This window comes from Ischnura elegans, chromosome X (genome assembly GCF_921293095.1).
Source record: "Ischnura elegans chromosome X, ioIscEleg1.1, whole genome shotgun sequence".
NCBI classification, from domain to species: domain Eukaryota; kingdom Metazoa; phylum Arthropoda; class Insecta; order Odonata; family Coenagrionidae; genus Ischnura; species Ischnura elegans.
Genome location: NC_060259.1, coordinates 13,687,923 through 13,700,508, shown reverse-complemented (window position 1 = coordinate 13,700,508; position 12,586 = coordinate 13,687,923). Strand labels below are relative to the sequence as shown.

General features: G+C 41.3%; 1 protein-coding gene across 2 annotated transcripts in view; it reads left to right on the top strand.

Annotated features, from left to right (window-relative positions):
- LOC124170823 overlaps window positions 1-5,911 on the top strand; it is a 69,561-nt gene extending 63,650 nt beyond the window's left edge. For both annotated transcript variants that reach the window (XM_046549800.1, XM_046549801.1), the window contains exon 3: window positions 4,798-5,911. In XM_046549800.1, coding sequence (XP_046405756.1) covers window positions 4,798-5,238 — 441 coding nt within the window. In that variant the 3' untranslated portion in view covers window positions 5,239-5,911. The remainder of the gene's footprint in view (window positions 1-4,797) is intronic.
- Window positions 5,912-12,586: the final 6,675 nt, after the last annotated feature.

Genomic DNA, 12,586 nt, shown 5'->3' with positions numbered 1-12,586 from the left:
ATTGAGAATCAGAGAACGCGATCTACACGAAACCCAAGTGAAGTAATATTTGATGATTACGAAGGCTATTTACGCTACATAACTCAAATAACACATCATATAATCACGCAAAAAAGGTAAATGAACCAAAATCGATCATCACAAAATGCGGCACACTCAACTAAGGTGCAAATAAGTTTTCGAATCTGATAGCAACATTTAACGGAGACAACCGAGAAGAGTGCGAAGCCAATGAGCTCTAGCAAATAATCAAGATCAATATTAATCGAAAAAAAAATAATGCGTTCCTAGCAATAAAACGAAATGTGCTACTCCTTGCGCCAGTCTTTGAACTGTTCAGTAACGCTAACGCCGGGTTTATATCCGCCCTTCACCACCAGCTAACACTTTTCCCGAATCCCTTGCCTTTTAAAGGTGGCCCTTCTTAAAAACGATAAGACCACACTTGACCTATTCTCAACTTTAACGTGGCTCATTACATTTTTTTAAAGTATATGATGCTGTTTCAATGAATTTAAAATGATTTTAAATATATAAAGAAACACAAAATGAGAGTAGGATCAGAAAAAATATAAGAATAATGTGTAATACGTCGGAGACTCGATCCATCCATCCATCGTAATCACAGTTGTGTGTCCTCTCAACTAGACCACCGGAACTACTTGCATGGGGAACTTTATAATACGTAAAATAGAAACCAACTGTGAAAACCGGGGCAAGTACGCAGTAAATGCGCACGAAATAATCATCAAATCCGACATAAATCGAAACAGAATGATCAATTTGCAAGTAAAACCTCCCTCTGAGTGCATACATATTCACGCGCAAACTAAATATTTTCGGTGAGTAACCGAGGAAAACAAAAAGAGTAAGGGAAGCTAAAATTTCTCGAAAAGCAGAAGTGAAGCCACAAACTTTGTCCTAAAACTTTTGAAAGTGACTGTACATTACTCTTCATATCACTTCCCTTCCGACCCTCTCTCCACTGCAAGCGTGGTCAAGTGGACGGAGAATTCGCTTCCTTTTTTTCCGAAAGTCGCGCGTTCGAGTCACGCAAGGACCTTTCTTCGCTAAGGGCGATGAGGAATTCCACAGAGAATCAACGCGAGTTTCGGCAGACGCCTCTTAGCAAGGGAGATGTGTTCATTTTCTTTCAGGAGAGAAATCAACAGGTAGGTCCACTCACAAGCTGGAATGCCATTTTAGTTATATCACGTACTGACCTCCCGTCATGAGCCATAGACATCCTTCTTTTGTTCGAAAAAACATTTTCTCCTTCACTCAATCCATAATGGGCCTAAGACTCGAAATCACAATTCCATAAAAGAATTGGGCGGACGAAAAAGAATGATATATTACGGTGAAAAATATCTTCTCCATTTTGCCATTCTTTCGTAAGTTAAAAATAAGAAAACGCGAAAGATGTCGCCCATTTTTCATGAGTTGGTGACGTCATGAGAGTTCTACTTTATTTACTCGTTCCCGGAGATTCTTTCATTGATGAAAGGAATTGCTCTGATGTGTGTAAACAACGACAAACCAAGCGAGACCCTTGCGCGAGGCCGAGGAGTAGCTGAGAAGCAGTGAAACGTTCGGGACAAACTCGTGCCTTCGTCAAGTTAATCGGCGGAAGGCTTAAGGGCGTCGATTTTTCATCGCGAATGGCTCGAGAAGTGGACAATCGACCATCAAAAGAAAAGGGCCCGTTCACTTCCTCCCGTCACTCCTTCACGCCCTTCCCAACGCCCTTCACCCAGCGACGAGTGGGCGGATATCGAAATGAGCTGGCCAAAATATCAAAAACGATTTTTAGGGTATGGACGGTGAAACAGCGCAGTAATTTTCAATCCATTATTGATTGTTTTGACCCTCAGCGTTTTTCATAGCTTGCTTCTTCTTAGCAAAGTAGATGGCCTTAAAGTTGAACAAATTCCGCAAAAATTTCCCGTATTGAACTATTCCGAAACTCAGCATATTAAAACTAAAAGGACACCTTTGTAGTACTTCAAAATGTTATTAAACTGTTTAATGTCAACTTTTACGAATTAGTGTCTGTGTTTGCGACCGATGCGACATAAATCACGGACCCTGTTTTTCGTCGAAATTCTACACTGAAGTAGAAAAAAAACGGGTCAAAGAGTTACCTCGAGATATTAAATTGCGTATTCGAAAAAGCCTGCAGAAAGAGATCCGAAGAGGTGATCTTCAAGCGCCAGCGACGCCGAAATTAAGATTGATTTGTTGACCGTGCGGCAAGCCACAGCCGAGGGGAAACTGAACTTGACGGATGTTGTAAAGTGAATCCACTATAGCAAAAGAATTGAATGAAAGAATCGATATACATAATAGTATAATATTTATTTGCCATTTATTATAATCTAATTTCTTCACTGCCATTTGATATTTATCGTCGATCCATTGCAAAATGGCGGACGCTGATTTCAGTAAAATACTTGCCCGCATGTAGCGATATAAGAAGAAGGAATTTACTCTAAGATATTTACCCCACAATTACAGCAAAGCTGTTAGAGTGCCCATCCAAAAGAAATAATCTGCAACCGTTGGTAATACTAAAATTAAAATCCATGTTTTGACTTTGCCGCGCGGTCCGAGGCAGATCTCTGAACACATGGAATGCCGTGACGCGTTTTACACGACAATACGGTTTGGATCCATAGTCTTTGTCAAGAATACGTGTGGTCTTATTTATCTATTAATATTTCATTTCACATTCGCCTTATATCAGGAAAACAAATATCCAGTAATATATTTACTAATTCTAATAAAGGGTGTGCTATTAGTTTAAATATGTTGAGTTTCGAAAAAAACTTTAATAGGGCCAGTTTTTGCCAAATTTTTTCAACTTTAAGGCCATGTACTTTGTTAATTAAAGTCCCTTATTGCTGAGGGGAAAAACGAATTACTATGCGTACCCGTTCGGCAAAATATCTCTCTCGTTGTTTCTGTAGGACCTATCAGTAGAAAAATGGTGAGCTTCTGAGATGGTATTCATCGGGTCGCGATGAAAGGTATCTCTCATGCATTATAACCTTGAACATAGCCTACGAGTTTCTAGCGGCTTCCAGCCTAATTCTCGTAAAAGCTGAGTAACGATCTTTGTTCGCTCGTAGCAGTTTTTGACGGATCGCGCAATTTTCCTCCGTATTATACACGAATGAAATCTTTCTGCGCCGCATCTCATGAGCTCGCTGTATACTCGAGGGGCAGCCTGACGAGTGCACCTATCTGGACCAACTTCATGTGGACAGCTTCCCATAACACGCTTCACGAATCCTAGCGTCTTTTAGCCTCTGCCACGAATAGTTCATGTCTTAAATGGCAGATCGGATCATAGAAAATAGGGGTCGGCAACCTTTTTATGCCTGCGGGTCACATTTTTAACTTGGCTTAACTTTGCTAAAATTCGCTACGTGCAACCCAAATACTTCTGTATACATAGTAAGCATTGTTAAAATTTACAGAATGTAGTAAAGTTAAGAAAACTAATCTATAACTAAACTTAAATCTATTTCTGCGGCTAGTGAATGCATACCAGGAACTTATAATCGTTACTAGTTAGTCTTTGACAGCATAAAATTTGAGGTTCACTGAAATATCTCCTTTATTGTTAATGTTGAGGGAGGTGGTGCATTGGCCTCCATAGAAAGCGGGGCAGAGGTTGCAATGAAGGAGGTAAATGATGTTGGTGGACGTACAGGTGGTGGAGGGAAATATCGGGAGGCATTTGAGTTTGGGGAGAAAAGAGGCGGGGGGTGGAGAGAAAATCTTGCAGGAGGTTTTACATGTGGGACGGTTGCACGGCGAGTGGTGACTGGATGCGATTTTGGAAGAGGGCGGGTGGCTTTGAAGATGGCACTGAGGTGAAGGTGGCGGTCTCTTGTAAGGGATCCGTGGAGTGGAAGGGAAAATCTGGGAGGTGGATTTATGGTGGGAGAGAATGGGATACAAGTCGCTCGGGATATCCTGTGGGGCATGAGCGCCGGGAAAGTAAGTGGGGGTTCGCGTTTGCGTGGTTGCTAGGGTGCTGGCTTTCCACCCCGGGGGCTCGGGTTCAAATCCCGGCAGTGGCAGAGAATTTTCAGAGACTGCCCGATCCCTGCTTGAGTGTTGTGTGGAGGACATTTCAAGCGCAACACTCCGTCCGTCGGATGGGACGTTAAGCCGTGGTCCCCTTGGTGCCTTTCGTCAAGAGCAGGCTAATGCCGACGCCGGGTTTCTCTCCACCCTTCCTTACCTACCCTTCCCTCATGGCGCAAATGACCTCAGCTGTCGGTCGCCTCCTCCAAATACCATACCATAAGTAAGTGGTGAGCAGGGATGGGGAGCAATTTTTTTCCGCACGAGGTGTATTAGAGATCTATGTTTTTTTCTTATTTTATTAATTAAAAGTTTATGGGGGTAGTACCACATCACCGTTGTCCTCGCCTTTTTTCTATTCTATTATATGTTCCCTTTATTTCCTTGCCTCTGAATTTATTTGTATATAGATGGGCAGAACTGGTAATGCGGGCGGTACGAAATTATTTTGAGAGCTGCATAAGGTCCGCACGCCCAAGTTGCCAACCTGTATTTTAATTCATAGAATATTATCGCAGATGCGTAGTCCCAAGAACACTATTTTCTAAGGCTAAGGTAGTATTTATTATAATCCAGTAACTTTTAAAGTGAAAGTAACATTTGATACTCATAAAAATTTTAAGTTAGTTATCACATAAAAGTATTATTTCGTGCTTTTATTTGTGCATCCACGATAATTGGAACACATTTTGTCCTCAGGCTTGGCACTACTGCGACTTCAACGGAGGACAGGCTTCCTTCCTCTGCCCCAACGGGACCATCTTCAGTCAGGTGCTCTTCACGTGCGATTGGTGGTTTAATGTGGACTGCAACTCCACTCTGCAGCTCTACGTCATCAACGAACGTCTCTACAAGTATATCATTCCCAAGGCTCCCTCTTTCCCCGAAGATTACCATGGCCCGGAAGTGAACCAGTACCTAACGCTGAAATTCATGGAACTCATGCAAAAAGAACAAAAGAAGCTCAAGGAAAAGCTCAAAAACAGCGAAAAGAACGAAAAACCGACGGAAGTGAACTCAATTGCATCCACGATCAGCGAAAATGGTTTGAGTAAGCAACAAGTGGGTTTGACGAACGACCTGTATTCTTTAGAAGGCATAGATGAAGTTCCCAGTAAAAACATTTTTATAACTAAGTAAAATCGTTCCCTCAAATCCATAAAAAATAAAACTGTCATTCAACAAGCCTTTTGTTAACAGCAAGTAAAAGATGTGTGAGCGCCATTTACTCGTAAAATAATTGCCTGAATTTGAGGCGATTGTATGTTATAGGCGGAAGTTTGACGACTATCGAAATGCATTGGAAAGTGAAAGGATCTTTTTCCATAAGGGGCAACATAATACGCTTTCCATTTCATTCCATCGCCTAATGTTTCCACGAGAGAACTTCAATGACTTGAAGGCATTCGAATACTCTTTGCTCCAAGATTTGTCCCAACAGAAACCTGCGATGATAGACAGTTGATTCAGGCATAATCCGATGGAGTTATAACAGATTGTAAGTTAAAACTTACTAGCAATCATCTACAAATACTTTAATTCACACGACTGGTTTCAGTGCATTTCGTGCCATCGTCAGGTATCTATTTTACGAAACAGGGCATTTAAACGATCTGTATAGAAACCGCTCGTGTGGAGAAAAGTATTTGTTGAAAATTGATAATAAGATTGAATTTGCATTAAGTCACCAACGGCGTTAAAAAATTAAATCAAGTCACCAAGTGATGAAACGAACGTGAGACTCACCTTCAGTATTATTGAACACTCCTTACGACTCCGCCAGAGGTGTCATGGTGACGGAACGCCGCTCTGGCACGGGTTAAAAAAAGACATAGCAGTCAAAGAAAACTTTTATCAATTTTGCTGCCTCAAAATTTCTGATACATACATTCGTAACTATTACAAAAATATTTGTCATAAAATAAAAATAATAACTTGTAATGAACAAAACACAGAGTGTAATATTTCACTTCTAAAAAAAGTTATGGAAAGTGCGTTCCGGCACAGCTAATTTTGCCATGACGTCACTGGACTCCACCTCAGATATAATCTTTCCTGCAGTGTGAAAACGATTTTCACTTTTAAATCATACAGTATCATCGCAATCAGCACGAATTTTCCCTCCAATGCTATACATTTCGTGTTCCATTAGTTTTCACCGGAGACTTCAACGTTGGTGAAAATATCTGAGCACAGTGCGCTGCTTTCCACTCAATAAAACTTACAGCCTTTTCCTGAGATTTCTCAGTTGCAAAGAAGAAAATCAGCGGATCCTAGATCTATTAGTGAAAGCATTCGATGACACTCTTGCATCAAACATGGAGACAACGGGCGCGCGTGTAGAAAACACAGACTTGGACGGATGTTGGTGTTCTTAACACTCCGAACCAAAGAAGAGACACTGGGAGACAGTGGAGGCATTGGTCAGTAAATGGGATGAACAATATTTGTGTGGACTTGGCATCGCTTCATTTCTACATCGCATCGTTATCGCTCATTATCAAACGCATTTTCAAACTCCTGAACTTATAAATGTATTTCATGATTCTAAAGTGATGTCCACTGGGAGTTCTAGCAGACATTAATCAAGTGCTGATGAATGAATTTTTTTTAAATATGTCATAACTGAAAAAAAGCATTTGACATCAGTTTCTCATCTTGAAAAACTAATCGAGCAAATTTTTGTCACATAAAAAATTTAAAAATCTAATAATTACATTCGGTTATTTATCATATAACAATTATTCTGTAATCAGTGCTGAAGAAAATTATGTAACAGAAGAGCCTCATAATGTAAATATCACGTTAAATTTTTGCCCCGATCAATACTGAACATTTTAAGATTTAATCCTAGTAGCAAATGCGGGGAGTCAAAACTGACGTCATAATTTGTTTTTCCATGGTAAAAATACTGTGAAATTTATTTCATTAAACATTTCATCCGACAGTTTTATGTACTCAAGTCTTTCATTTTCATCCCTATTGTTACCTAAACGTCTGCGAAAGCTTTAGTTTACTACGTCGTTCACCTTTTTGCCAACTAAATTGCAACTTCAATGCACTTTGGCCCAGCGTCTGCGTGCATGTCCTCCTGGCAATGTGCGCGGAAAACACAGAAATGGATATTTGAGATATTCTCGATTTCCTGCCCGCAATGAAAACTTACAAATCCGCATAGCCAGTCCCACACGATATCAGGAAAATAAAATTTTTAAGGGTACACACACGACTGCCGAAATGTGACAGAGGAGATGCGGATTTGTCTTCTCAAGCTACATAATGACGAAAATCCCTGAACACTAACATTATACATTAAGAAAGCGATGCATAAAAAATCATAGGTAAAGATTTTTTTAAACACAATAGAGCAATTTTAAGTGTAAAATAGTTGGTAATGCGGTGAATGAGGAAATGATGAGCGTGATGAATGTGTGTGCATGGAACGGATTGCTTCGACAAATGGAGAGCCGTGGCTTTTCCGCGACGCCACTCCAAGGCCGCAAGCAATCGAAAAACAACCCATAACTTTTGCCGAAGAACATGAATAACTGAATTACCGTGAATTTTCCCCGAAAATCGTGTGTGGAAACATTAACGTCACGCAATAATCCCACGGAAACATTGATTTAGGTGCAATGGAGTTCACTTGGATTTGTTCGACAACCGGCCTAAGCCAATCCACCACGTCCCCACGCACCCATGCATCAAACCCAAACCTCACCTCTCTTAGCGAGGAAACCGGAGCAAAAAATTCTTACTCTTCAGAGAGGTAAAAAAAGGAAATCGGTGAAAATTTAACTAAACAGATGTATGTAAAGGCTGAATCACAAAACCATTTTTCAAGTAAAAATTAAACACCTAAATCAAGTAAATTTTTTAAGTTCAGGGGCGGCAGCAATGGCAGCTCAAATGATGATTTTCGGACGTGATCATTTTCAATAAAATCGTGTCTCGCTAGGGATCACCGTCCTCATCTCCATCATTTGTTGTAGTCGCTGAACATGTCCGTGAAATACAGAATCAGCCAATAAGCGAACGAGGCCAAACGCATATTGTAGTGACACCATTGGGCATCAAATGACCGTGTAATTAAGAAATGATTGTTTAAGCAATCAATTTCCCCATTTAAAAACATAGGTGAAGTGGTCACTGGAGTTAAACGTGAAAAATGATAGTATTATTCAGGCTGAATCCTCCACTTTGGTGATTAGTGACAATCAAGAGACTGAGTTATGCAGTTGGGGTCGCGAATGACGTGAGGATTGAAGTGAGGATTCAGGGCCGTAACAGGAAAAAAAAACATTTAGAAGGTAGATAAGGTGTGTGTGTGTGTAGATTTAATTCGGGTCGATTCAAGACTTCCGTGAAGTCCGCAATTGTTTCCTACCCTTCTCACGGCAAAGCTACATTTTTCCACGTGCCACATCTTTCATAAAGCAGGATGCTCATACGTTAATTCGAGCAGAATACGGTCAGAAGAAGCTAAATTCACCTTGAAGCTGCGCAGACCAGCGTAGTGGCGACGAAAACATTTAGGCGAGGTGAGTTTGGCGTTGATTGACTGGAATTTTTCACCTGACACGCGAGGGTTATTCGGGTAGAGTAGTTGTTTCATTTGACGGGTGGCGCCAAATTTTACGGCAATTGGAGACTCTCTTTTTGTACTGCTTAGAGGCCGTAGAGCTCAATGTCCACTTACTCAAGGTTTAGGATTCCAAAGATTGAAGAGACTTTTCAAAGGAATCCTTGACCATACGATGGTGCTACATTGATGCACGTATGCAATCTATTGATGAATCTTAGCCATCGAGCGCGCATTTACATGAAATCACCGCGGAGTAGTCAGCTGCGTACCACAACGGAGTCACGCGAAGTGGGATGATCAATGGCAAGTAACGAGTAACACGGACTCGCGTGTCGGAAGGGCGGCCAGGCCACGGAGGCTGCAGCCATGCATGAACAAAAAGCCTAATCCGGCGAGCGCTCGTGCGTGAGAAATTTCCGGGCGGCGGAAACGGCCCAACTGTCACCAGCGAACGAATGCTCTCGGAAAGGAGGCCACGAAAGCGAATGGGCGGCTGACCTTCCTTCCCTTCACTCACTGGACTGCACTCCGTGAGAGAGAAAGCCAATCCAAACGGCCTCACCACTGGCGATCGGCTTCCCATGCTCACAGCTCAGCCATCCAGACTATTGTTTCCAATAAAAGTATCATTGACGCCGATGATAGAGTATCAATGGATTTCAGATGGGCCGCTCACCGTTGATGTTCAATCCATTGTCGACAGTCGAAAGATTTTCGACGTTCACCCGACTGTGGAGGATTTCTTGATTTTTTCCGGTTATCGATCGCCGTTATCCTTCGATTGCCTATCTTCAACCAATGCCCAACGGTTAAGCTAGATGGCCATTCTTACACTCACTGCTGGTTATGGACTTGGATAGACATGGGATTTTATTGTCAATGTCTTCGATTGTCGAATATAGAGGTTATCGAATATCATTGCTGGTGGTCGCTATCCACTACTGAATGACCATCAAACTTAGGTTGACCACCGACCATCGGCATCTACAACCGCCGCTGCCGCTCCGATGTTGAAACTGAACGTCGATCCGAAGAGGGTGTCCCATTCAAAACCCTCAGCCGCCAACATTTTTACCACAGTTCCCCGCCTTCACACCATTTTCCGTATTTTTTTAAATGTTCTTATGTCGTTAGAGTAGGAAAAGATGCCGAAAAGAACCCATGTCCTTATAATACATTATATGTATACCTTACGGACGTTGGAAAAGAAGAAATTGGTGAGAGGAATAAATAACTCTGATGGTCCGTTTATAGACAAAATTAGCAATAAATACAAAGTGGGACTTAGGAAAAGATTATCTTCTCAGCTTCGTGGTGTTCGTAGAAGGGAATTACCGTTGTCTGGACGCCATCTTCATTCTTCTGCAGGACTATAAAAGCACACTGCCACTGCACACGAGGAATTGCAATTGAGTTGAACGCTTTCATCGAACTCTATTCACGAGTTTAGCTCTTCGTTCCATATAATTTCGAATTTTCAGTCAGAGATGTCCTCTTCCAGGATTCACGGCTAAAGATACGAAAACACGGTTGCGAGGCACAGAATAACAATTAATACACGTTCCAAAGTTTCATAATAATTTTCCCACTAATTCTAAATCAAGCAAACCCCAAGCTAATTTCATTATTTTAAAAATTAGTTAAGATAAATATAAATACCACGGATCTTATTCAGATAGGTTTCCAATTTTTCGACACACAATAGGGTGGTTTCCTATAATTTTTTAAATGCCTAAATCGAAAGATTATTACTCCTGGAGAACGTATTCTCTTTTAGATTTTTAACTGACGATACCTATTTTTCGCGATTTAATGAAAAGTGAAAATTTTCAAGCGCGCGAAAACGCGACGGCTAAGTATGAATGCTGGGGAAAGCCTGTTTGACGTCATTCTGGTTCCGGCTGCCACCGTGTGAGGCCACCTTGGTGCGAGGCAATGGACACCGCCACGATGCAGGCTGTTATCAGGTAGCGCTTGGCTTAAATAAGAATTATTAATACCCTATCAAGCGAAGGAAACTTTCCGACCATAGGCAATTTTAATAGGTGATTATTAAGAAATGTTTCCCTGAGCACTGTGCCTCATGCATGCATTGGTAATCTCAGACGATGCAAAACCAGTGGCGGCTACAGATGGGGGGCGCTGGGGGCGCGCCCCCCCCCCCCTTGCGGATCCGCCTGTATTGCCGAACATTGCAAAACCACAATTGTAACTTTTTATTTCATAAGATGGCATTGTCTTTTACATGTTTATAATCACTTTAAATTAAATTTTCATATACTCTGCGTGTGACTTGATCATCTTTTAACACGATAAAATTAAAGACAATTCAAGATATGTTGCGCCCCCCCCTTGAGTTTTTTCTGTATCCGCCACTGTGCAAAACTCCTGACTAATCGTATAGCATCTGGGTCCATGTGACGTCACGTGGAGTGGCATTCTATGGGCACCAATCTGGCCTTTTTCAAATGCGGTTAAAATGACCATTGCCATTCGTGTAAACTGGGATTTCTAAAACCAAATAGTGTGTATATTATGAATATACTAATGGTGGGTAACGAATCGCAATCAATGCCTTTCGTTTTCTTTGATGAAGGAAACTACCCTATTTCGCTATTTTTTCTATGAACACCGCCATTATCGTATGGGTACTGGAATCTCAAACTGAGTGCTCCATACAAATGATTTCCAGCTAATTCATTCAATAAACCAGCCTTGAATAATCCTCATCTCTCCCCCTCGAACAACCATTTTTTATGGACGTTTCACTTCTTCAAAGCTTGAGCAATCCTCTAGTAAATTTCAGAGTAGACAGAGTGTCTACCTCTATCAGGAAACGCTTGTGGCATCAGCATCACTCGCTGCGGACAGAGAGCGTGGCGGATGGACGGCCAGTACTCCCATAAGGCTGGAAACCATACCGAATTTTATGTGGTAAAGTCGCCGGGAAAGCACCAGATCTTTCTTAAACATGAAAAAATATTCTCCTGTAGATAACCTTGGGAATTTACTTTTAAAATAACACTGATGCGTTGACGCAGATAATGGGTAAGTTATAATAAGATAACGAGAGGGAAATACGACGTTGGTGATTAATTCATTGCAAAATGAACTTCCTTTCCCAATGAGTTCACCCTTCAACGATTGAATGCGATCACATAATCATCATCAACGGTCACTAATCCGGAGATAGGTTTATTACACCTCTCCTCGAAATTCTCCCATCACCTTATCTTTCCACATATACATAATTATTCGTCTCATGCGAGACCTGCCTTTGCCGTTCTCCCCCCCCCCCCCCCACCCCACCAGTCCTTCAACGATAATTTTCTCTTTGTCCTGTCTTCTTCCACAAAAGGTTTCTTCTCCTCTTCTCTTCTTACAACTTCCACATTACCCATTCGATACATCTCTTTGATCTTCATAATTCTTCTGTAACACCACATGTCGTGCGCTTCCAACGGTGTTTTCTTTGCTTCCATCCGTGACTCACTGCCATGAAGATTCATAATCCATATAATCACTTCCTTACTTCATAATAATAATTATGATAATGGTAATAATTATAATTATGATAATGGTAATAATAGCAATAACAATAATAATAATAATGGCTCCCTTACGTCATCGCTTATATTCCTAGCAGTTAAGAGACGCCTAATCGCATGAAAGTTTAAATCACTTCAACTCTACCCTCTCTGGATACGGCCTGGATGGTGGTTTTCATTTATCTCGCAAGCTGTGTGAGGTCTTGGAACCAGACACTTCAATGCATGCAAATTATTCAGCGGTAAGATGGTATCAGGCGTAGCTTTGAGGAATGTATAATTCGCGTTGAACCAAAAAGGAAAACTTTGTACCCTTCCACAGGATTATTTATCTCACGACCATGGTTTATATGGA